Here is a 27,198-nt window from a genome sequence, read left to right as displayed (position 1 = left end):
TTTTTGTTGCCTTCTCGATGTGTTCACTCTAAGAACCAAGTATGAAGTGATTTGCACGAGTCGTTTTTTAGTCTTAAATAAGAAAATATTTGGTTGTGCCGGAGCATATCTACTTTGTTATGGTCGCAAACGCGCTGCGCGGCTGCACTGCGCGAAATGTTGTGGTTGTCTTTAATTTGCCTGGCTTATGAATGCTTTTGAAATCTTAATGATATTAAAATGATATATAACTTGTTTTAAATTCTTTTATGAGGTGCATAATTATTGTATAACAATATAATATAATAATATGTAATTTATTGTGAACATCATTTTACTAAACTAGATACATTTGCATATATAAAAACTATTGTTAAAGTCTTATTTCTAAACTGGTCAAATGATGTATCTTTAAATACATACAATGCTTTATTTGCATATCTATAACTTTCTATAATAAAATTAATTTCAAGATAGTTCTAACAATAGTTTAACAATCTCAAACGCTCGTCATGAGTTTTAACAAAGATAACGAAAGATTTCATATAACTTATAATTATTATAATTTTTTTATTTATGTGATTATTAATTGGCTTTCGTCATCTCTTTAGTTTTTTGGTAAACTTTAAAAATATTGTTTGCTCTTTTTTGGTATTCAATAAAACATGAACAAACAAACATAATTAAATAGATTATATCTTGAATAATTATTGCTACAAAAAGTACATAAAATTAACAATGTAATATGAACAATTTAATCTGCCAGAGGAACCACATTTATGTGGCAGTGTATACTTTACAGTGCTTCGGGCTGATAGTTCGTATTTTGTGTTGCCGACGTAACCGACCAATCAAAACAAACGTTGCCGATGTTGTTGGTGTTGTCGTTGCTGCTGCTGCTGCTGCTGTCGAGAGGATCTCTGCGTCGCCGTTGTCGGCAGTGCTGCTGCCTGCCTGCCTGTGTGTTTGTTTATCTTATCGGTGTGTCTGCCTGTCTATGTGCGTGTGTGTGTGTGCGTGTGTGTGTGTGTGTGTGTGTGTGTGTGTTTGTGTGCGTGTAAGCTCGTTTCTTATCGCACCAGCGAAAGAAAGTGATATTCGTATTGGCGTTGCCCATATTTCATAGCATTATTTTTCGATGTACTACTTAAACGTGAAGTGTTCCACCTGATTCTATCTTGGAATTCGATTTCGGGCATTTAATTACTGACCATATTTTGAACTTTGATTTCATTTCGCATTTTACTTAAGTGCGTAGCTGATTATATATGAAATTAAATTGGGAATTAGATCCAATCAAATTGTGTACACGCATTTTTTATAATGCCATAGTCTTGATTGTCATTGAGTTGGATATTTTTTATTGGTTCGCACCTAAATCTAGGCACTGGTATAATGTACTTAGATTGAGGTACTAACACATAGGCAGAGTCAATGGAGCCCACGTTATTTTTGCCTATCTCCAGAACGTGCTTTCTGATTAATAGGCATAAAAAGTGCGTGTTATGAAGTAGGCATTTTTATGACAACTTACATAATATATCTAACTAAATCGGCGGAAATAATCTATTATGGTGCGTATAGTTTAGGCGGTGCCTGGCACTGTCTTAACCCAAGCACGCCAATTCTATTGGCGAATTAAGTAAAGCATTTTTAAGGATATTTGAGAATTTTATTGTTCAGATTGTGCAGGATATGTTCAAAATTATTGAGATTCTTCCTTTATAGATTCGTAGGCTATATATAATATAAAGCAGCCAAGATTATTTGTTTATTTATATATACTTAAGATATCGCTTCTGTTCGAGAATTTATACCATTCCTAAGTATTTTCGCAGAAATGTTGTGTAATTTATACTCAAGCCTCAAGGCTTAAGCTCTAACAAGGAATGTAATTTTTGCATCCAAGCCCCACAGATACCTTTTTCGATCTCTATCCATATAGATCAGTATCCAATTACCAGTGGAAAGCGTGCAAACAGTTTTGAGCTACATACATAAGAAACGCATTCAATAATATTTGATTCAATTTGTGATACGGAAATCACACGCGAGACTTCAAGGACGTTCTTGATTTATTTATTTATTCTCTCTTCTGGTTCTACATCCAAATAAGAAGAAAAACACTGTTATCACATGTCATCATCGTATATATTCTTTTCGACTTTTTTTTTCTAAAATTTTGTGTTTGATTATTAGTTTTTTTTATTTTTTATTTTTTATTTTTGGCTGTCTGGACCAAATTGAATTTCAAAATGATTGTATAATTTGAAGCACTTTATAAAGTCTGGATTTCACACCGCTTAACTGGCTGTCTGGCTGTTTGTCAGACTGTCTGACTGTCTGGCTGTTAGCTGATATGTATTATAAGTCTACACATTGTTGACGCTTGAAATGAAATACCTACATATACATGCCATGGCAGGCGGGTGCGGAAGCGGGCTGGGCAGCGCGTCCAGACGTCGTCTGTTATGCAAAGTTGCAATCGCATCAAATGCTCAAAGATACAGATCATAATCTCAGCTGCAAAGAAGCCGAATATAGCCGGCATCTATATACTCTGAGCAGATTTATTTTTACAAAATATATTACTTACTTCAAATGGAAAAGAAGTATGGCACCTCCAGCACCTCTGAGAATCGAGTGAGTTTAATTCTACTCAGCCCTGAATGATATTTATTGTGTGCGTTTGGCATAGACTAAGTAAGAATATTATAGGTTTAAGTTTTTGAGACTTGAGACATCATTTAAATAAATATACGAATTTCGGAATAAAAATGGTAAATTTTTGGATAGGACTCCAAGAACCACATTTATGCATCCATTTATAATTGGCCAACAAAGATTTGTTCGCCTAAAAACCGACAACAGACAGGAGTTGGAGACGTCTCCCGTTAATGCGTTACTAACTTTGCGACCACATTATAATACTCTCAGAAAGGGTGTACCAAATAAGAAAAAAGAAACGGAACGAGCTCTGTCAATCGACAGACCCCCAGAAGAGCATTTAGGAAAAATAAGACATGCGCGCGACATTTGTCGAGACGTTTATATAATAATGTTTATTTATTTGACTTATTTAGACATTTGCATAGAATTTGCCCCACTTCGTGGACAATAAACGAAAACACAACAAAAGCGCACAAAATACAAACAGTCAATCAGAGGCAGTCAAAACTGTTATGTAGACGACAATTGGAATGCGAAATGAGTCAAAGCCAAACGCAGCGTTCGATTGTCCATTAATTTCAAGGCTAGACAAGACCACACGCAACCCCTTCGGCCACTCTGCTTCGTCCCTAACCGTTAGACAAACAAATGAAAAAATTGTAATTGGCAGTTAGCCTAGCATAGTGGTAGTTGATCTACCCTTTGATCTCGTCTGGCTAAAACTAATTTTAAATGGTCCCATTTTCTATTTTTAGTGGGAATGCTATCAACAATGTTTGACAAGGTGACATGCCTCATGCCAGTTAAACAGAGCATTTATGTGAACAATAAAACAATATTCAGCTGCGTTGTTCACACTATGCTACTGTGGTGTGCAATAAACATTCGTTTAAATTGCTCAGTTTAGCGCACCTGTTTTAATACCCTATATCCATTTAGAAGCGAGTAAGACAGGTGGCAAACAGTGGCAGATATCTCAAAAGTCCATTAATTCTTTCTAGTTATTGGAGTGCTTCAGGGTATGTCGTTATATTTTTAATTACCATAATTTTAACAGCTGAAATTAACTTATATGTATATCCTAAGTAAATTAAGTTAACTCCTATTAAACTTCAAACAATGACAATAAATTCTAAGCTCGTTGTGTGAAAATATTCACACTTTAGCTAAAAAATTATCAGAGTCTACAATTATTTTTTATTTAGTCTTTTTTTTAAGAAATAATTAAATCTATATATGAGCAGCTGGATTGCGGTCTGTTAAAGTATCTGAACTTCGCTGTAAATCATTTTATTTGCTTCACTATGTTCAAATAAATTAAAACAGTAGCAACCAATTAAGAACAGAACAAGTAGAAAACATTTGGTCAATAAACCACTTTATCTTTAAGTTGTGATTAACAATTATCAGAAAAAGTATCAATAATAGTTTCTTACGCATAGGCATATCTGTCACCCAACTACGGGAGCAGTCTTCTTATCGGTGTATTATTTTTGGGTGACTGAACTTGAGCACCCGATAATCTGCCAACCAATATATTCGAAAATGTTGTGAAACAATGTTGACCACTCTCAACGCATGAAATGTAGATAATTAAGCCTTTGCAAGCAGGTAATTGTGTAGTTGGTTTAGCTGAAGTACTCGAACAATGTATTTAAGCATCAATATAACACATAATTAATATAATTGAGAGTGGATAGTGAAGGGGGAGGCAGGCGTTGCATGAGATCACAAAATAATAATAAGACCCACAGCCGGCAGGTGAGGCAGAGGTGAGGCAAAGGAGAGGCAGAGCTGAAGCATTATCAGCAGCCGCACGCCAGAGGTCTATTAAAAGTGCATACATGATTTTTCGCCTGGCTCGACCAGACAGTCCAGCTCCAGACCAGACCAGACTTTGGGCCCAGAAGCAGAAGCAGAAGCAGACACAAACCAAGTCACCGGTTGTTGTTGCTGCTCGAGCGAACAGCGCCCCGCATTGGTTGTTGTTGCTGTTGGTGCCGGGTGCAGTAGCCGAATGCAGTTGTCGTGATTGTTGTCTCAGATTGCATGTGGAATGCAAAGACCAGGAGCCAATTTGTTATTGTTGTTGTCTTGCGTTGCGTTGCGTTGCGTTGTGATGTGTTGTTGCCCGCTGGCTGCTACCGTTGCAGCCGACACTGCGTGCTGCTGCTGCTGCTGTTGCTGTTGTTGTCGTTGTCGTTCAGCTGCTGCTGCTGCAGCTTCTTCTTCTTTTCATTATACCCTTTGCAGAGAGTTTTGGTATTCTGGGACAAAGTACTTGTCATTAGAATGTAAAGTGAGGTGCTTATACAAATCTAAACTTGATAAGACTATACTTAATAAATAATGAGCAAACCAGTTGGCAATCAATTTGCTTACACAAAAGAATATAGCGATAAGCAAATTAAAAACGTCAAAAATGATTGTGTTATAAAATAACTATTTATTACTATCACTTTTTTCAAATACAAATCAATTTTTCGTCAACAAGTTTGCACTTGATAACAATATGAATAAAATGCAATTAATAAAATATTTGTTAAATTCTTGAATTTTCTACATCATTCAACTAATTTAAGTAATACAAATATTTTATTTATGCAATGTTTATTAAGCAACAATCAATTAATCAATTCTAGATTTTTATATTCATTTTATATTTTCTTTTTTTCTTCACTTTAAATAAAGCAGTCTCCAGCTTTGTGAAATTGAAATTAAATAAATTGTCTTCGATTATGTAACACTAAATATCTTTTGCAGGGTATACAGTATTCGATGGCAAGCCAATTACATTTTATGCATTTCTGGTTGTTATTAATTTTCGTGTATTTTGGTTTTTTGGTTTTTAGGACTTTCGCGTGCCGTCGTTTGGCTTCTGCCCAGCACCAATCAGCCAGAGCCACAGCCACAGCCATAGCCACAGCCACAGCCATAGCCATAGCCAGAGCCAGAGCCAGAGCAAGTGCCACAGTCAGAGTCAGCCGGAATATGCGTCTGCAGACCCGAGAACCAGACCCCGAGCCAGACAGCCCGTCGCAGACGACCATGCAGATGTAGACGATGCTGACGATAGAGACAGAGACAGAGACAGACGCTGGGGCTGAGGTAGAGGTAGAGGTAGAGGCAAGTAATGTTGATGTTGGCATTTAAGCAGGCGTGTAGTCGCATCTTGTTGATTGTCAAAATTGACAATGAATGCGCTTCGCACACAAACACACAAACGCTCTCACACACACACACACACACGCAGTGCATACACATATTTGTTGTGCGAAGAGGGGTGTGCTCCAGTCAAGAGTGGTGGACAAGTGCATATATATCTCACATGTCTGCTGTTTGTCTGGAGGCCGTCGCAGACATTCGCTGCCTGCCGATGTTGATGTTGATGTGCATGTTGATGCCAATGCTGATGCTGTCCTTAAGAGTTGCAACCAAATATGGACCATTGCTGCCTGTGGCAGGTGAATAAGGTAGTCGGCCCAGACGCCTTGGCTGCTGTCCGGGCATGGGCATGGGCATAGTCTCTGCGCTCTGCTCGAGGCATATAGTTTGCTCAGTCTCTGCCTGCAGTTTCACACTTTGCATTTCTAAAAGTTATTTAAATGATATGCACATGCAATGCTGTAGTTGTAGTTGTTGTTGTAGTTGTTGCTGTTGTCGTTGTCTGGCTGCACTAGCTGTAAACTGAGTCTGCCAGCAATTATGAGCGTCTGGCTGTCTGCTTCTTACAATATTTTTTGCAACATATTTTCTTCTTTATCTCTTTTTTTTTGTAAGTTTTACATACAAAATTGTTATGCGCTCTTTTAATTATCTGATTTCTAAGCGAGGCTTGCGTCGCGTCGAGATAACAATCGCACATGTGCAGAGTTTAAAATTTCAATTTCGCCCACCAAATTGTCGCCGCTGTTAATAGCCAGTGTCGGCCAGTGACTAAGCAAAACATGGCCGGAGACGACGATGTGGCTCCTGGCTGTCTGTTGTTGTCTTGTCCATAAATTAATGCATAATTACAGTCTGGATAAAATGGAGCTGGTTGCCATTGCCAAATCGAGCAGCCAAGTAGTAAAAGTGAAAAATAATTCTGATTTCTAAAGAAAAAAACTAAATTACCCGCTGCTGTCAGTTCAGTTTTGTCTATTGAATAGGGCACCTGTTGCAGTCCATGGCCAGATTCTGAACTGAACTACTTACTGGCCAACTCAGTAAAAGCGAGTTCGAGCAAGGTGGGTAGATAGTGGCAGGAGCAGGAGCAGGCGGTCGGAGGGGAATTGAAATCGCAGCACGTTATTTTTAAGCATTCGTCGCGTAAAAGGCCATCAAATAAATGAAGTTGCAACCAGGCCTTAAATGGTGCATAAATATCTCAAGAAATTCCCCATTTGCTACGTGCATAACGATGCTTCACCTCCTTCCTGTCTCTCTTACTCCTTGGTCTTCTTCTTCTCATCGATTTGACTTGTTTGTTGTGTTTTTGTTGATATTATTATAAGTAAATACATACATAGATTTCAGGTCGTTCAGGTCTGTCTATCGGTCTGTCTGTCTGCTTCTTTATTTATAGGGCAGTCGGCGCGTGCCGGCACGCATTTAACCATTGTACATATAAGTATTTACAGTGCTTCACTCAGTCCACGTGGTTGCGAATTAATTCATTGTGCTGCAGTTGTCCCTGCAAGTAGTCGCTGTGGCACCGTCTAGCGTTAAGTGTGGCAAACTGAATGAAATATCGTTTATGGTAATTTTTTGCCTTAAATGTGTGCAAAAAGTTCTGCTAACTATGCTAATGACGACGGCTGTTGACTTCTATCTGCAGTTCCACACACACGCACAGGCCGTCGCACACACACAGGGTGTTTATAGTGCTTATACTTGTGCTCTTTTTGTTGCATACTTTGCGGCAGTTGACTTTTAAGAGCCGAATACTATCAAACTCCAATGCGAAATAAATGCTTAATCAAAGGCCTATCAATAATAATAATAATCAGTTTGTGTTTTGCCAATATTTTGTTTGTGAATTGCTTAAGAACTTCTCATGAAATTTGAATGCAAAGCTTGTGTCAATTATCTGTTTTCAAAGTTTCGGATATAAGCCAAAAAAGGACAGAAATGTTGACAACAGGACAAGTTTTAAAACAAACCAAAGAATTACAATAACTTAATTGGCATTTATGATGCCTGAATTTTTGCCACACACAATAATAATTGTTACAGTTCGAATATGAGGCAAAGCATTTGAGTATTTGATGAAACTTCTCAGCACGCGTTCGTCAACGCTTAACTTGTCATTGAATCATAACTAGTTTTTCCTTTCACTTAAGTCGCAAACACACAACTACATATTTATATAAATCGAAGATGTGTGACTTGCCTTGCAATTACGATCCGTGTTCGTGCATGCGCACACTTCCCGAAAAGGGTCGTACGTTCACCACACTGTTGCTCCACTGTTGGCAGCGTGAGTACGATAAGCGTCCGTATAAAAACTTTCAGTTTCGCCGTTTGGACTTTGAGGAGCGCATGAATCGCGGTTACCACTGTATACGTGATTTTCGCACCATTGTAAACTTCCTAATGCAACGCCGTTTGTTTTCCGTTTCCGTTTGGAGCGTGGTAGTTAGCAATAAGGATGTTCGACTGCTGCAGGATTTTGCACGCTCGCTGCAGAACGTGCCAAGGATTGAGTTGAGACTCATGCGACTGCCGCATGAGTTTTTTGTGATGCTTCGCCTGAGAGCGCACATAATGCAGCTGTCGGATCTGAGCTTGGAGGGTAAGCGAATGTCACCGAATATTTACCACACTGAAAAGAAAATGCAAGACATTTTTAACATCATTATTATCCACTATTAAATGGTATATTCTTTAAAATTGTAGTATCTATTAGAATAGGGATGGAATTTTAATAAAACTTAACAATATTTTCGTTTCGTTTCAGTCTTAAAATAGCCGCTTTCAATGTAAAGTTTTTTTTTTTAAGAATTGTTAACGTTTTTAAAGAAAACTCTCATGATTAAAATTGTAAGAATGACTTCGCCGATAATATTTATTCCAGTCATGTGGTTTTCTGTGCACTCAAAGCTAAATGATAAATCTCATCATTGCAGGCACAACATTATCCTGTAAAGCTGCAAGCATGCTCAGAGAATTTTTGCTGGCCAGCAAAACGCTGCACACTCTAAACGTGTCCAGCTGCAGTTTGAGCCAGTATAATTTTGCCATTGTGGCGGATGGGGTGCACAAGTCCAGCAGCATGCGCAATTTCTATGCTAGCCGTCTAATTGGGGAGAATCTAACGCTGGACACTGAGAAGATTGCGTCGATTGTGGGCTCGCTGCTAATGCAAAACAAACTGGTCGAGCTGACAATGCAGCAATGCGAATTTGTTGCCCAGGATATGGAGGTGATAGCTGAATATTTGGTTAGTCCAAGATGTGTGTTGCGTAAACTGAATCTGGCCTACAATTTAATATCTGCTGACGGGGCCATGTTCCTCATGGGTGGCATTGCGAAAGGTGGCACACTGGAGCTGCTAGACATTAGCGGCAATTCGATTGGGTCCCATGGCGGCGAGTGGGTGGCCAAATACTTCAGCTCCTGCTACATGCTGCAGCATTTGTATTTAAATGACAATAAGATCGATGCCGAGGCCATCAATCTTATACTGCTGACCCTTAAGAAGCCGTGCCGCATGAAGCGACTGCAGTTGTATGGCAACCTGTTTGATGCACGCACTGCAATGATTATGAGACGCCTGCTGGATGCCAAAGTGGTTCTGCAGGAGGAGATCGACATTAGCTACACGTACGACGAGGCGTTGCAGGACTATCGCATTGTGCCCTGGCGCTAGAAATGGGGGTTTCATGTGTTTTTTGTTCCTAATGTGCGATATTGAATACATAAATCTATTTAGTGATGCAAATATTTATTGTGATGAAGATTAGAGCAGGCAACTAGCGTTGAGGCAAGGAAAAAGCCTAGAAAGTAAAATGTTTTGAACACAAACCCGGAGCTATCGCTTATGTACATTTTGAGCATCACCAATTTTAGCAACAATACAAAACCGATAGTGAATGCTAAAAATAATTGTAATTAAATTAATGTTATTTTCACAAACAAACATTCTAAGCAATTACTAATCGTTAACCGTTTTTTTTTAAATTTTAGCGCCATCTGACAGAAGCTTTTTGCAGCTTCAGAACACGTGCGCAAAGCTGGTCAGCGAGCTCTCTCAATATTTTCCTTGCTCTCTTCAACTGTTGTTTTGCCTTTGCAACTATGAATGAAACGCGAAAGCCTGAAGTTGCCAGACTGTTAATGTTTTATGCAATCACTAAGATAAGTGCTATTCTTATGTTTAACGAAATATGTGACAAAAGCGTGTTAGAGTTCTCTGGAATTTAGAGATATTTATCTAAACATTGGGTTGATGTCAACGCATATTTGAACTAAGTCAGCAACGCTTTATAATAACTTGACAGTCTGGCAACTTTCGCTTTGGTTTCCGGCTATTTTGTTGTTATTGTGAGCGCGCAGTGTTTGAGTGTGACTATGTGTCTGTGCCTGTGACTGTGTCTGTGCCTGTGTGTGCATTATTGTTGTCGATTTCAAAGTCAAATGGCAACAACAACAACACAATGCGCAGCAAACAGCTGCGAAGCATTGAGCACAAAACTTCAACGGCAAACAGAACCCGAGACGAGGACAACATCGTCAGACGACAGGACAACGACGACGACGACAACGCCAACGTTATCCTTGTTGAGAGTTTCGCAATATATTTTTATTGCATCAGTCTCATCGAAAGCGTCGAAGCAACTAAATCGCCACCAAATCAAACGAAAAGTAAATGAAAATGCAATAAGCCAATCAAAAAATCTACTATAAACTAAAATCCGAGGCGTTATTCATTAATATTTAAATAAATTGCTAGTGCACTAAATATTAAAGTGATTTACCAAGCATATTATTGTAATTGTTCTCTTCGCTGTTCTTATCGTTGTGCGAATGCTCTGCGGCAATTAAAAGTGAAAGTGTTTCAGCCTAATTTTAGGAAACAGAACTTAGCTTAAGAATTTTGGTTTTGATATTAATATTAACTTAGTATTCTTTAATTAAATATTAATTAAGTATTTGGATACGACTATGAAGAAATTATTTGTTAGAATAATAATAATAAAAAAAATACGTAAAATGAATAGCCAATGTAAATCATAGCAATGAAATATTTAAAAGTGAGAAAGTTAATATTATTTTACATATTTGTGTTATCGTTTCCTTTTCCTGTTATGTTCCTTGCACTTTCAGGTTGCTGTTGTTTTGTTTGATGAGTTTTAAAACAACATTTTCTCATGGCCACTGAGTGCAACTAAGTGCCGCAAAGCAGCTACAACCGAAACCAAAACCAAGACCAAGCACCCACCTAAACAGAACTCAGCCCAACTTTACTCAGCTAAACTTAAATTAAACAAAACCCGAAAGTAAATCCAAGCTAAGCCTGAACATAAAACTGAAGCAGTAGCTGTAAAAACTTTGGCCATATAACGCTCGGCAAATCGTTGGAAAAGGCGGCTAGCAAAATGAACGACAGTCGACGCAACACGGCAACGGAATTCAGTTATATACTGCAACGGCAGGTGAGTGGCTGCCACATGTTGTAAGCAGCAGCACCCGCTCTCAAAAATTAATTGCACGCATTTTGAGGCACAGTTTTTCTTATTTTTTTTTTCTCTATTGGATCCTTCAACGTGCGCTAAGTGCTTGACGCGCGCCTTTGTGTGTGCAACATTTTCATTGTTGTAATTTAATTAATAGCAATTGTGCTCATTAACTTGCGGCAGCTGCAGCAAAAAACGAAGCTGTCCACTGAGTCCCTAATTGGTTATTTTGTCAAGAAATCCTCTATCACGCAACACTCCCTCGCCACTTGCCGTCGATTCCTTTCACCACAAAATTTCGTAAAATTACTTAATTTACCGAGAAAATCAGACCGACTTCCCCGTTTCTTTGATCCTTCCAAGTTGCTTTGATTCAATCAAGCTTTTGTTGGCCTTTCCTTTCCATCTGACTGCACATAGCGTATGCTTAATGGACTTCGAAATGCATATGCCCAGGATTTGATTGATTTTGAATTGAGTTAATTATTGAACTTTACGCATGATATAATATGCATTAATCCATTAATTTTGACAATGTGATATACAATTTATTTATCTATAATTCTTCCAGCATGCAAATACATGATATGTTTTTAATTAAAATGCATTATCAATCAATCTGTAGTTTATTGGTTTTTGCTGCTAGAGCAAAAAAGGGATATAATTAAAATATTCTGCAATTGTTGCGGTGATGACTTTTTATGACAGATTTATGAATGCAACTATTATTTTATTACGATAATAATTGAGAAATTTTAAACTCATTATAATTATGAAAATATAGCTGAAAGAGTATTTATGACGGGCGACAACGTTGCAGATTGTAATTAATTTGTGGGAATAAATAATATATTTTTTTTAATTGGATAATTTAGTCTTGATGCCTTTCATCCTTTATTTTAAATCAAAATTATAGGTAAGCTGTCAGCTTTAGGTTTATTTAATTGACATACTATTCATCATATGCAAATTCTACAGGAGGTCGAAACTAGTTATGAATTCAGTTATTAAACATCTTAACATATGTTAATTTGCATAATTTACTTTATTTACAATTTGATTAATATTTCTCGTATTAATATTAACACTGTTCGCACATATGCACAAAGTTCTCTGTCAGGCACGTCACGTGGCCAGCTCCGATTCATATAAATAAATAAATAAATATGAGTTCCGATTTAAGCAGGGCAGGGTTTAATCATTGATATGAATCATATCAGTGAACTTATGTATATATAAATATTGATACATATACATATATAGGCATAAGTGTGCGAGGGTGTGTGGAAAGGTCGATAATCCCATAAGATTGTTCAAATATATACAAAAAAGGGGGCGGTCCTTGGGTTGGTGGTAAGTAAAATGGCAAACGTTGCGGTTAGCTTACAAAAGATTCATTACCAAATGTTTTTGTGTGTGTTGGTGCTGCACATAAAATTGTGCTAATAAACAATCTGGAGAAAATCTTGGCAATTGGCTTGCGTGTGCGCCCAATCGAGCAAACTGTTAAATCATGAATGAAATCAATTTGTTTTCGTTGCCCCTAATGGCGATGACGGAGCAACAAAATCAACACGCAAATTACACACGCTTGGGGCATTAAGACAATGACACATTGGATAGCACCACATAACCACTATAAGGGCAGCTAATACCGTTTTGATTGAGTGATAACTCAATACGTTACCATATGCTAGTCTGCCCAATATCAAATTGATAAATTACATGCAAGGCGATAGACGCACACACACATTTCTATGTACACCTCCTACACACATTGTTATGATTAATGGAAGGTGTCTGTCTGTCTGTCTGTGTGCTTGTGTGTGTGTGTTTGCGTGGTTGGACTCCAAATGAAACCACAAAATCTTGCAATATTAGTTATATATTGTGTGTGCACTGTGACCTTTGCTGTGAACGCGCAATTTATCAGTTCTTCTTTTGGCTATTGTCTGTCCGGGTGCGAAAGGGTTTTGGCATTGTCGGAAGTTTTTCATCTGGAATGTCTGTCCTAAAAATTTAATTAGGTATGGCAAGTTTTAGCAAGCGCCCTTGGGGAAAACAATTGCGGTGGCAGCATCGGCTGTCCCTGCTGTTGCGGTTGCAACTTTGATAATAAAATCGATAAGTCGCTCGCATCTTAGGCTTTAATTACAAAACACACACACACACATACTTGAGGCATTTATGACGACTGCTGAACATACTGATGGGTTCAGCAGCATTGTTATGATGGCCATGGAACAGCCACATGTGGCAACAGGCATTTGGCATTTGCTGCCTGGGACCGCCTAATCGCCTCTTAATATGCAAGGCATGCGGCCTGGAGTGTGACCTTGCCAGGATACGACCGCAGCCAAGACTCTTGACTCTTGCCTCCCGTCATTTACATTGTTCAAATATCAAATAAAAATGTTAAAGGAACACACTCATATTGTTGAGCAGGCGACTAATCCTACGCATTCCCCTCCTCTCCGATCTACCAGCCCTGCAGCGCCAGCAAAAAGATGCGATAACAGAAATCAATGTCGTCTGCAGCAACTTGTGCAAGCGAATCCACAACAAGAATATAAATGAGAGTGCAAGTTTTGTGGCAGGCAACACGTCTTCAAAGCGTAAATATTGATATTGGCCCTTCGCATACAATCTTGAGAAACATCTTCGAAAATAGTCAACGAGTGTCGTTTCTGTGATAAATTCAATACTCAACAATTTGTCACTGTCACATTGTATATTATCATAACAGCGTCTATATATAAAGTCAAAGTTTAGTCCTATTTTAATGGTCTCAAATCGAAAATACTGTAATATAATGTAAAATTATTAACTAAAATTGAAGTATTGCCATGCTGCTATCTGAGTTAATGAGTCGAATAGATCAAAGCATCTCAGGCAGTGTTTGACTTCATATCCCAACTGAGAGACCAATTTCCAAAGAACAGAGCTTTTCAATTCATTCTCGTATGCACAATGGACAATAATATAGCAGCCATCAAACCTATAAAGAAATGTGGTTTCTATTGTTAAGTATTCGCCATGCAGTCCCACAGCTTCCGAATGGCTTGTGACATTTTTGTGAACGCCTCGAGGAGAATGTAAAAATGCAAATTTGCTAGCTGGCCAATGTGAAGCCAATGGAGTGATCAGACCAGCAACTAAAATTGACCTAATTGAATAACCACATCTCTTGCTAGTGACTATGGCACGTGGACACATCACCAAATCCAAGAAGAAACCTATTTAAGCAATTTGAAGGACAATGCGGCGCCAATGTCGACGTCAATGTCGATATCGGCATCCCTGTCATCGTTTCTTTATTGAGAGTGACAGTGACTAAGTGCATGTATGTCAAGGGGCTGCCTCTGTGTGTGTGTGTGTGTACTTGTGTGGGCGTGCCTTGCAAGCCAGAAATGCTTAGCACAATTTTGAGTTGTATCCAAGTGCAGATTATGCAATGCAATTTGTGTAACTGTTGCATATACTTCTAAGCTTATCAACGCATGAAATCAGACTTTAAGATATGATATTTTCTTGTATTACATATATCGAATATCGAATTCAACAGCTGTTGTCAAAAATTTTTATGCATTATCAGGAAAAACGACCAATAAAAATCTCAAGCCGCACATAAAAAATGGCAAAGTTCGAGTGGCAGCTAAAGCTTTCCTAAGGTGTGCCAAGTACAACCAGCTGTCATTGCCGTTGCCACTGCTGATTTTGTATCCATGCCTCAAGCCACCCTCCATCCACTTCCCATATACTCAATTGTCCCTCACTGCTTCTTTCTCTGGGGATGGCTTTGCCGCTTTAAATGGTTTCGATTTCACGTTCATGCCGATTTTATGCCTCTGTGATGGATTCAACGTTTGTCTATCTGTGTGTTTGTCGGTTTCTGTGTATGTGTTTGGTGCCAAAACAATAAAAACAAATGTGCTCGGGGCCAAGTCTATAGCGGATTGTCTGTTCCAAGTTCACTGGGCTCTCTGTATTTGTGGATATCTTGGTAACTGACGGCAACGCAAAATAATAATAAAAACAATAAAAAAAAATATATATATATATATATATAAAAAACAAACCGCCCATTCAAAGTTGGGGGTTATAGCAGCCTCATGAAGTCCATTGGGCTGATTTGCGCTTTTACATAAAACAAGTGTAAGTCTTTTATCAAAACAACTGGTGTGGAAGATACCCAGTACACAGCTACAGGGTAGGCAAAATATTTATATTCAATAATCCAGTAAGTTATGCGTTATAAAAGGCAGATATTTTAAAACTATTGGCGTTTTTTCTATACCATTTAGATAATTCACTCGTTGCTTATACAAAAGTTGTAGTATATTGCTAATATGGTGATCTAAATTGTTAAATGTTACAATACAAATTATCTAAAATGGTTTTGAATATTGCCGAGAAAGTTTTTCATATAATAACAAGAAAATAATATGCTCCCTTTAGTATCTGGATATGCCACGATTTGATTCATTTAAATCTGTGTAGGGTATAAATAAATCACGTGCTCAATCTAACTATATCTATATATTTGGCATGCGGAATGAATTTGCTATTATCATATTTATTTTTTTTTTTACTATATGCTACCTAATTGGTATGCAATGCATATTTTGATAGCGCATGTTATTTAACAACCCCGCACATAAAACGCACTTTGCATAAAAGTTTCGTTGGAGTGCACTCCAAAGAATTAAACTTTATTAAATGGCAAAAAATTTGATTTTCTTTTTTTTGTTTTTAACTCAAAATCGATACTGCATTTCAGGGCAGCGACGTGTCCGCTGCTGAGGCTTATGCGTTCGACGACTTCAACAATTTAATGAAGGTAATGTTTGACCCACATTTCGTTGATTTCGTCTCCTCCATCGCCTCATTCCATTGACATCCAAATCGACATGTCTGCATTCGTGTTCACATTCACATTCATTAAATTCCAAGAACATTACTCACAGGCGCACCCACAGGCGACTCAGACACTGAGACCCACACTGAGAGCGAGATACAGAGACAGAGAGAGAAAGAGTGAGAGAGATTGTGAGAAAGAGAGAATGTGGGGTATGTTGGAGGCTAACATTTCTGGCATTGGCCGCAACCTTCTCGGTACTCTGTGAAAATTGCTTTTGGTCTCAGGCATCATCAAAGAATTTCCCTTTTTTTTATTTTAATATTTTCCGCTTGATGCCTTGTGTGCGCCTCGACTTATTAAATTTAATTTCAATTTAAGTTTATTAAGAGCCATGACACTCCCAGGGACTAGTTAAGACGCAAGCTGATGATGAAAAGTGCAATTTATTTTCTTCTTGTTGCTGTTCTTGACATTAAACGAATACTGCTTCCACTTATTGCTATACATTCATTCATTTAAACGATGCAAATATTTAAATATTTGCAATATATTCACGTCAGCTACTGTTTGCTGGCTCGAATTAAATTCACTGAAGCTTAAAATTCTAAAATCTATTATTCTGCTTGAAAAGTCAAAGCAAAATCAATAATTAAATATGACAAAATAGAATCACTTGCTGACGACGGCATGACGGCAGTTTTCGAAGCACATTAATTATTAGAATTGTTTATTTTTGTATTTTAATAATGTTAATAATAGAATGTTGCATCCATTAAATACATGTTAAGAAGTGGTTCAATGTAAGCGTGGCAAAAGTATGCAGAAAGTTCAATTTTTCTTGAGCTGACAACAAGAACACTTCTGGAATTTGATATGTGGATGTAGGAGTGATGTATGTAGGTATGTGTGCCGCTCTGAGTGTGTATGTGTGTGTTCTAATGTGTGTTGATGTCTTGTTGCAGGAATTGCTTTCATAGGCTCACATTGAAAGTGTTGGCATTGCCATTAGGCGAACATGGCTAACCAAAATCCCCAACAAAACATGCTCGATATTAAGAACATGGCATAATAGTCGTAAAAAAAACTATGGCCCATGGTCAGAATGAAAGTAAGAACCTGGCCAAAGTAGCTGATTGTTTGCACAACTAATGGCAGCCGGGCCAACAGAGTGAGGAGTAGCAAAAACGCAAATTGCCAATTCTAAAAGGACTTGTAATGCTTTGTTAGCCTTAGAGCTAAAGAGCAAACTTTGCCGTCAACTAAAAGGCAAAGCCGAACTTTCGTGTGGTAATTTATGCACTTTATTTAAAGTACAAAAAACTTTTGTTAAAAGCGCATGTAAATTATTAATTTATGAACTTAATTTTAAAATCGTATTAAATTCAACAAGAACCAGATCAAAAGGAAAAGTCCAAGTCAAGACAAAAGGCCAGACGTCAAAAAAGAAGGTCACAAAAATTGTTTGTTCTTGCTTCGGTCAATTGACTGACATGTCTGTATTTGCAGAGAGGGGTATCGTGGGTTGGGTGTCGGTGTTTTTATGGTTTTGTTTGTTTATCTGTATGTGCAATAACAACAACAACAACAACAACAAGTCAACATGGCTCATGGCAATAGCGCCGACACCAACAGCAAAAAAAAAAGCGCAGTCTGTGCGCTCGACATTTGGCATGCGCATAATTTATTTTGGACATTTTGGTTGGTGCTCGTTAATTGCAGCACTCTGAAAACGCCCTTGGTGGTCCGAGCCAAACCCTCCGGCATTGTATTGACATTTGCGCCTAAACGTTTACCTCCTCCCCCACAAATAAAAATGTCGCGCCCGCAGCGCAACCAACACGTTTCAATGTCCACGTTTTTTTTTTTTTTTGTTTCTGGTCTTTTTTATTTTCAGTCCTACCCGTGTCGCCTAATTTCATTAAACAAACACAATTTGCACTTTTTTTTTACAAGTAGCTACTACACTGGGTGTGTGTGTGTGTGTGTGTGTGTGTGTTGCTGTGTTGTGCGCTCCACTGGACAGCTCCACTTGCTGCCAAATGAGGAGGTCCTTGTTGGGCACATGAATATTATTAATTAAAATCGTGCAATGCATGAAAAGGTTTGTTTGCTTCCTATCTGAAGCATTCGGATTGCCTCAGATTGCCCTTGCCTACCTGAGCATGTGAGTGGATGTGTATTTGTGCTTATATTTGTGTTTTTGTGTGTGTTTTTTCTGTTGTTGTTTGTCTTGGGCAATGTTTGCCTTTTATTAGAAATGTGTACCTGCCTCACAGACCTATTTGTTGTGTGTGAATGTGTGCAAATGCCAGGAAATACCTGAACAGTTTTTTCTCGTGCCTAATACCCTATAGGGGTCTGTGTAACGTATGTATTTTATTTAGTCAAATGTTCATTCAGCACATAAAAGGTCGAATTGTTTTAAACTTTAACTACGCTTGCGGCATAGACAAAGTTGAGAAAGTGACCCAAAGTTTCATCAAATTCGAGAATATTAAGTAATTTCATAAATTAAATATGTCAAATGCAAAATGTTGCTTCAACTGTTGCTGTTTTAACAATCAATATGATGATAAAGTTAAATTTCTACTTAATATTTTCACTTTGAATAGCGACAATTTGTAATATTTCTATTCTTAGTGTTGGAAATAACTGTATTTGCCTATGTACACCGCAGCTTGTCTTGCATTCCCGTTTTGTAGTCTTAGTCTGTTGTTGTCAGCGAGCAACGGTAATTGTAAGTTCCTTATGATCAAGACCTTCTTCGATGCTATGTTTAAGCTATTTTCATGAAGTAAGAGTCAGTCGCTTTTGGTCGCTTGAATCGCGTAGTATAAGTCGTATGAAGCGGACATATATTCTGTATTAAATACAAAGCTCTGAATAGTATAGGGCATAAATAAAGTCGCGTTTGGCCTGCTGAACTGGTTGAGGCTCTCTTGTTTGTAATTTCTGTTTTTGTTGCCATTTTGCGCTTCACACGCTTTGGCTCAATTCAGTTTCGACCTGTGCAGGCTGTTATATTGCTCTCGCTTTATTTTTGTTTGCTTTTCGCTCTTGCTCTTTGAAATTAATTGGATGGCGAGCTTTAATTGTTTGGCAGGGAGTTTGGCACACACACAAATTATTCATGTGATTTTGTTTACGACAATCTTTATAAGGCCGAAAACATTAAGTTTTGTTTTGTTAGCCGAAAACTGAATAAATTGAATGCTGCAAACCGTACATGTGTAACAAGCAAGCTAACAAATAAATACTAAAATCCTCTGGAGAGTAAATATTAAATATGAATAAACTTGAATAATAATTATGAAGAATTCATGTTGTCGTCGCTTTCGTCGTCTTATCAAGGTTCGCATATTTTTTCCCTTTTATGGCTGACAGCATTTGGAGGCTCCTAACAAAGTGCTGGCATGTATAAAAGGAAAAAATGTTATTTTGAATAAATAGCATTTGAAAGCGGGCGCCAAGGGACTGAGAATGGGCAACGCACCTGTCGCAACTCTTACATTTTTTATGCCATTTGTGGCATCCTTTTTTTTTTATTTTTTTTTTTATGTGTGCGACAACTGATTTCAATTCAAATGATAAGCGATGCTCTTTAAAAATTGTTGTACAATCGGCATGTTGAAAAAGCTAATTGCCGCTCATATCATCAGGCTAAAGCGAAAAAACAGGCGCGTTATAAATTATGCATTTAAATGTTCCATTTAGCTGCTCACGTGTGGCACAATGACAATAAAACATAGGCCACATTCAGCAAGAAGGCTGTCATTTTTGGCTTTGACAGCGAGTCACAGCTTTCGACTTCTGCCCTGAAAGATTAACGACCAGAAACTTGCTACTTCCGCACAAATCCTATCCTTTTATCTTTTTTGCTCCCTCTCTCTCTCTCTCCTCACCTTTACTTGTCTTTTTTTGCTGCCGCTCATCTGATGGCGCAATTTGTTTATTTTTGTGCAGCTGCAGAAGAAAAGTTTGTAATTTCATTTGTCCAGTTGGCCCCAGCCTTGGCATCTTAGATATTTGGGTTACGTTTCGTTACGTTATATTATATTATGTTACGTTACGCTCCGTTTCATCTCCTTTTTGTATTATGATGGAGTGCCACAACTCTTACTCCACCTTCACCGTTTTAGAATAGAGATTTCGAGTAGGAGTACATTTAATCATTTGTCACAAAATGTCTTATGCATTAAAGTCGAGAGCTTTGTCCTCATAATAAGTTACCATATATACATTCGTATATATTTTCTTGAAGAACTTAGCCGAAATCTGTCTGTATTTAATTATGAAATTTATAGTTGCTTTCCTGAATCCAGAGCAGACTTGGATCATATCCATCTTCTGATTCATTATTAAGTTTGCCAAAATATCTCAAATGTTTTGAGTTGAATTTTAAAAGTTACTAAAATACTTGTAAAAATTCGACTTTACGGAAAAAACTATAAATTGGTTTTCTCTGCTTAGAGTAAGTCGTTTGGGCTTGAAATGGTTAATTAAGGGCCATTGTCGCTCAATTTGGTTCGGTTTTAAGAAGATCAACTGTAGTTTACTCTTCCTGCTCAGCCCTGGCATAATTAGCCGTTTGCTTTGATACCGAATGGCACTTTTAATGGCACTTTGCCACACTTGCCGCATGCCACCCCCCGTAAATATGCAACGAACTTTGCAAGCGGTCCCCACTTAATTGAATTGAGAACTCAACTCGCACGTAATTTGCTTTTCGGAAATTTTCATTACGCAGCAGTGGCACGCCCCAACACCCACACCGCTGCCAGCCAGGTGACACTCGAAGTGGCTGTACTCAAATATTTGCTTTTCAGCCTTAACTTTAGAGTTGGCTTCGACAGATGTACGCCCAACTTTGTTTCTGGTTGCTGTTAGTTGTTTGCCGTTTGTAGAAAGAGAGTGCAAAATAACAAATGGTAGAAACAAAAAATTGTTAAAAGTAAAAACTTGTTTAATTGCAAACAGCTGGCAAAACTTTTCACTTGCAATGCAATGAACGCATCAGTTGCTCCTAACTTGGCTAACTACACACATTCAGTCACACATACACACACACATCCACACTCTCAGTGTGTTTTGGCTGTCATAAAATTGGCCTTGTGCTGTGATGTGACATTTTATTTTGGTTTCGGTTTAAGCCCTTCACATAAAGTTGCCTTTTATGGTTGCTTCACCATTGGATTGTGGTAGAGGGGGGCTGGCTCGCGTTCCATCATAAAAATGACAAACAAAACGCACAAGCACTTTGACTATGACCAGGTAACTGTCGCTGGCAGACGCAATTTACGATAAGGTTACGTATACGTCGCATGCTACCTGCCACAACATTGTCTCTTTGTGTGTGTGTGTGTGTGTTTGTGTGCTTCGTGTCGGGAGGACAGTTTGCTTTTGATGTAAAGAGCCACTCGAGGCAATTTTGCGCTCTTATCCCAATCAACGTGCAATAATAGACCGAACCAAAACGAACCGAGACCGCATTACTAGAACCAACCACAGTCCACACATTAAACCCACCAAGTATCCACACTCACAATTACTCTATGACATTTGTTTTTGCTTAACGCTATCTGCAGACCGACCATCAGACACATCAGCAACAGGGCCAGCAGCAACAGCAACAGCAACAACAACAGCAACAGCAGCAATCATCGCATCAGCAGCAGCAGCAACAACCACAACAGCAACTTGGGGATGGCATTTCTGGCGACACGTTGTCCTCATTACCCCAAGCATCGTTCAACTATATCAACTCGATCGTTGGCAGCGGCGTCATTGGCATACCCTATGCTCTGCACCGCGCCGGCTTTGGCCTGGGCCTGGCCCTGCTCATCCTGGTCGCCTACATAACCGACTACTCGCTCATACTGATGGTGAGTGTAAATGTGTACCGGATGGGCAAACGCACATTAAATGCCCGACAAATTGAAAAACGTTCTCATAACGGAAACGGAAATTGGATGCGTGTCTCGTTAGCAGAAAGCTTCAACTTAAATGCATTTCCGCAAATAGAAAATTTAATATCGACATAATTAATAGCAGAGAACTTAGCTATCTGTGATATGACGCAAATTACCCTTGAATAATTGAGTAAAAGAGCAAATCGATTATTTGAATTTCCATTTTAGAATAGAGTAGGTCCTTGCTGTAAGTGCTTTCGATTGATTTACCCTAATAGTTAAGGTAAAAGTTGGATAAGAATATCTTAGTTCCTGTTTTATAATATAATAGTTCAATCTGGTGGACTTTGACCAAATGATATAGTAGCCCAATGTTTAACTGATGAGTTTGAATATTTTATTTTAAAGACCGCACAAGTTCTTCATAATTTTTTTTAACTCTCTCTAAAATGTAATTCTATACTCATAAATGGTTAGTTTGATAGGATAGGATATCTTAGAAAGCAGTTCAGCTTTCAGTTTTACTTCCTATTGTAACTTTATAATATATTAGTTCGATCTGGCAGACTTTGATCAATTGCTTTGTGTGCCGCCAAAAAAGATAGAACTTTTTACACATAATAGGATTCAGAAAAATGTCAATTTAGCTAACTCATCTCAGGATACTCATTGACAAAATAAGTGGTCAGAGTGGCAAAATTGCCAGGCAAAATTATTATACCCTTTTGCGAAAGTATGGAAAACAATATTTGCATTTTCAGGTGAGATGCGGTCACATTTGCGGCAGATTCAGCTATCCGGGCATTATGGAGGCTGCCTATGGCAAATACGGTTACTATTTGCTATCGCTGCTGCAATTTATGTACCCCTTTCTAGGTAAGTGGCGCTAATCGTTAAATCCCATCCGAGTGCCAACAAATTTTGGCAACACACGTACACACACGCTCATAAAACTAACAAAGTTATCCCATTTTGCAGCAATGATTTCGTACAATGTTGTTGTGGGCGATACTTTATCCAAAGTTCTGGTGCGATTCTTTCCATCGTGGGGCGACTCGATGGGCGCCGTTAGATTGGGCGTCGTCTTTTTTGTCACTGTGGGCGTTGTCGTCCCCCTCTGCCTCTATAAGAACGTATCCCGTTTGGCGCGCGCCAGTTTCATTAGCTTGGCGTGCGTTGTCTTCATATTGTTTGCCGTCATACTGAAACTTATGTCGGGCGATTATAAAGTGTAAGTACACACACATAGATACATAGATACATAGATACATATAGCAGTTTTATCACCGCCTTAACTAGCACGTAAGTCTTATAGCCTGCTGCATATTTATAGTCCTTGCCAAAAATTAGGCCCCTTAACTGACACTTTGTTGCCGCTTCGTGTTAGTGAAAGTAATGTTTTTTGTAAATGTCAGCAAATTGTATTTGTTTTAGGTGTCATAGTAACGTTTAGGGCAGCCTTATTGTATTTACTGTATAAAAGTTTATATCATTTGTTGAACTTAACTTACATATTCGCTTTTAATTTGACATTTAAATTTTACTTATTTAAAGAGGCAGAAACTTTGCAGTCAGTTGGTGTTTTCTGGTGATTACTATTAATTTACTGATAAGTTATTCAACTTTTATAGACCATTTGTCCAATTTTTGTTGTTGTTATTTTTGTTTTTAAAGAAAAGTCATAACTTTTTCACAAAGTTCCCAAAATAACGCTCGAAGAAATAAATCAAGTTTGTGTGAATAATTTGGTTTGTGGAATAAACACAGGTCGCTACAAGGATGCTTTTTGCAGGTTTTGCGGCTGTTTTGTGGCAATTTATAAAAATTATAAAAAATATTTTTGCTTCTTAAGTGTCGACACTGTCTAATAACGCGTACAGATTTATTTGCATTTTAATTACAATTTGAGTGTGCGGCGAGCAGAAACGAATTTATGAGCATAACTTGGCAGACAGCTAGCTGCTAGCTGCCAGCTGCCAGCTGGGTTAGTTATTTTTTCTTCTTCTTTTTTCTTTTTGGGTAGTTGAGGTTGAGTCCTGGTCGCTTTAGTGCTAAGTGGCGCTTTAGTGCCTTTAAATCTGCTGCGTCTGACCCGGAGGCATTGAACAGCGCACCACAGCTCCATAAAATATAGTGTGCCACTTGTTTGGCTTTTATGGCTTTTCATTAGTTTGCCACAGTGCAACGAGTTGGTTTCTGGCATAAATGTATATCTTAAAGATAAGCAAAAGTTTGCTGTTCTTTCAAAATTACAATATTCTTATTACAATTAAAATTGTCAATCGTTTCATAAGTCTACGTAGAATTTTGGCTACTCATTTCAACAAAATTCAATTTTCATAGTGCGGACAGTAAACTCAACTGACAACTGTCAACTGATCAAAATAGATTAATCTACAAAGTTAAAATGGACGCATATCTACCAAATTTTACCAAATTTGTGCAGCATTGTCCAAAAATGAGATGCTTCAATAAAGTTTACAACTTATACAAGCCACCTTCATTTATTTAAGTGGCATCTGTTAATAGATTCTAGTTTTGTCAACAATTCGAATATGTAGTTTGAAAGTTGTTGTTTATTTATTAACTATAAAAACAGTTCGGTTTTTTGGGGTAGTTTTTAAAAGAACTTATTGAAAAAAGTTGTGTTTTCCCACAGTGCAGCGGCAACAGACTCGCTGTTGCATGCCCCAATCGTACTCTATTTCTCTAGCTCTTGTTGTCTCTATCTCTCTCTCTCTATCTCTCTCTTTCTGTGGGGCAAGTCGTTACCTGCTTGCCACAGTGTTGCCAATGGGAACGCTGTGGGCAGCTGTGCTTGACTGCTAGACGACTCAAGCTGGCTGCTAAACTACTGTTACTGCCAGTGCTGCCACCCACTCGGCAATGATTATTTCATGGTCAGCGGGTCCTCGAGCTTTTCAGCTGCAGACCCTTCGCAGTTGTTGCTGTTATTTTTTTGAGTTGAACATCAAATTTGAATAAAATTCCAATTTGCTTACTTTTCTGCTCGTTTTTCTCTGTTTCCTGTTCTCAATTCGCTTTTATCTTTTGGCCTAAATGCTGCACGCGTAAGCATATAAACCTCACCTTAGGTTTTTTTTTGGCAATATTTTACATTTGTCGAGCTGCAAAAGCCCCGGGAAAAAATGTTAATTTGGTGTTAACTTTGTGTAATTTTTCCTACCAACGAATCTTTTATCATGCTGCCTGTTGCTCTACTTCCGCTGTCTGCAGCACGGATACGGCCGAATCCTGGCGCTTTGCGAACACGGACCTAATACCCGCCACGGGCATCATGGTATTTGGTAGGTAGCCACATAAAATATGTTTGCTTGTGCAAGATCTCAGCTTAAGGGATAACAACTACAAGATTGCGGATAAGAGCGCTCGCAAATAAAAAAATAAAAAACAATTAAAGTGCATTCTCTCTTCAATGTGTCCTTTCTAAAATTGTTTTTTTTTTTCGCGTTTTCCTTGGCCACAGCTTTTATGTGCCACCACAACACTTTTCTTGTCTATCAATCGATGCGCGAGGCGACCATGGAACGCTGGGAGAAGGTCACCCACATCTCAATTGGTTTCGCCTGGACAGTGGCGGCTCTATTTGGAATTGCAGGCTACTCGACATTCCGTGCTCTCTCCCAAGGTAAACTAATTGCATGTTTTTCGCACTTTTGTTTTGCTTAAAGAGCTTTTACGTAGCTTTAATCTGTTGTCGTTTGTAGTCTGTTTTTATATGCAAGCCTATTTATATTTAATTACAGGCGACTTGCTGGAGAACTATTGCTGGGATGATGACTTGATGAATTTCTCGCGTGTGCTCTTCTCAATATCCATATTGCTTACGTTTCCCATCGAGTGCTTCGTTTCACGTGAGGTATGTTCTTATATAATAATACCCAGTAGTATTTAAGATTATTCTCTGATGAGAATAAATAGACAATTGATATAGGATTAAGAAGTAAGAACGGCTATTCAAAATGAAATAGAATAAATAAAAGTGTTCTTATAGAGAGTCAACAACCCACCCAACCACCCAATTCGCTCCTTGACTCCAACCTTGAGCGGGTTTGTGTAATGATGGCACTTTATTTTGACCAGCTGGTGCCTTTTTTGGTCAGCTGTGCTGTCACATAGATTTGTTTGTGTTCTTGCCACAGTTGCATTTTGATAAAGTGTTTCATTTTGCTGCAACGTTTTTACAGATTGTTCGTGCTCTCGTGCATCGCTTTGTGCTGAAGGAGCCCATCAGTGAGTTTACCCAGGACAAGGATCCTAGCATGGAGAAGGGTGCCGAAATCGATGAGTATTCGAAAGCGATTACCTTGGCAATTGTGTTCAGCGCCTTCATAATATCGCCCATGACCGACTGTTTGGGCTCCGTGTTGGAATTGAATGTGGGTTGATTTTCATACCGATTTCTATACACAAACAAACAAACAAGCAAACACACACACACACACACATCTTGAAATAACAAATAACATTCGGCATTATATTTCATGCAAATTTCTTCACAACTTAGGGTCTGCTGGCAGCCATACCACTGGCCTATATACTGCCCGGCCTGGCCTACATACAAATGGAACCGCATGCGCTCTTCAGCCGGGAGAAGCTGCCCGCTTTGGGTCTGGTTGTCTTTGGTGCGGTAGTCACCATACTGGGCGCTGCGGTGCTGCTGCCAGGTCTAATGGGAGGCGATTGCCGCTCCGATATTGTGATGGGCTATTGCCGGCAGGAGTTCCAGAATGGTACCGCTCAGGTTGCGCTCAATTGAGAGCAGTAACAACAACCACAACAACAACAGCAGCAGGAGCAGGAGTAACGGCAACAGCAGCCAAGCCAAAAGTCATTACTTTAGTCATAAGTATTGGCTATACAAATTTGCATTGATGTGGGTTTGCAGTTTGTGGACTGTGGAGTGTGGGTGGGAACCAATTTATTTTTGGGTACATCATTGAGTTTGGTTTAGTAATGCCCTTGCAGCGTTTATTTTATTTGATAAACATATCTTTGATTATGTTGCCCTATATTTAGCAACAATTTCTTTTAATAAAAAAACACTTTAATTTTTTGCAGATGACTTGACTAAAATTGGCTAAACTTAAATTGGTTA

The 27,198-nt window shown here is 38.4% G+C and overlaps 2 protein-coding genes across 3 annotated transcripts; both read left to right on the top strand.

The window, feature by feature from the left end:
• The first annotated feature begins 7,979 nt into the window (after positions 1-7,979).
• LOC6559893 (protein NLRC3) lies at positions 7,980-9,744 on the top strand. Its single transcript, XM_001986890.3, has 2 exons — positions 7,980-8,425; positions 8,760-9,744. The coding sequence occupies exons 1-2, from the start codon at positions 8,011-8,013 to the stop codon at positions 9,500-9,502; spliced, it is 1,158 nt and encodes a 385-aa protein (XP_001986926.1). The 5' UTR covers positions 7,980-8,010; the 3' UTR covers positions 9,503-9,744.
• Positions 9,745-10,977: 1,233 nt separating this feature from the next.
• Positions 10,978-27,198, top strand: LOC6560716 (putative sodium-coupled neutral amino acid transporter 11). Of its 2 annotated transcripts, XM_001986889.2 has the most exons (10): positions 10,978-11,288; positions 16,090-16,149; positions 21,756-22,052; positions 22,841-22,955; positions 23,058-23,310; positions 25,317-25,387; positions 25,567-25,728; positions 25,847-25,959; positions 26,288-26,479; positions 26,608-27,198. In XM_001986889.2, the coding sequence occupies exons 1-10, from the start codon at positions 11,232-11,234 to the stop codon at positions 26,857-26,859; spliced, it is 1,572 nt and encodes a 523-aa protein (XP_001986925.1). In that variant the 5' UTR covers positions 10,978-11,231; the 3' UTR covers positions 26,860-27,198. The 2 variants fall into 2 exon arrangements, with proteins under 2 accessions (XP_001986925.1, XP_032590500.1); XM_032734609.1 differs by lacking the exon at positions 16,090-16,149.

This window comes from Drosophila grimshawi, unplaced genomic scaffold, assembly GCF_018153295.1.
Source record: "Drosophila grimshawi isolate 15287-2541.00 unplaced genomic scaffold, ASM1815329v1 contig_1369, whole genome shotgun sequence".
In the NCBI taxonomy this organism is placed as follows: domain Eukaryota; kingdom Metazoa; phylum Arthropoda; class Insecta; order Diptera; family Drosophilidae; genus Drosophila; species Drosophila grimshawi.
This window is presented reverse-complemented; position numbering and strand designations above follow the sequence as displayed.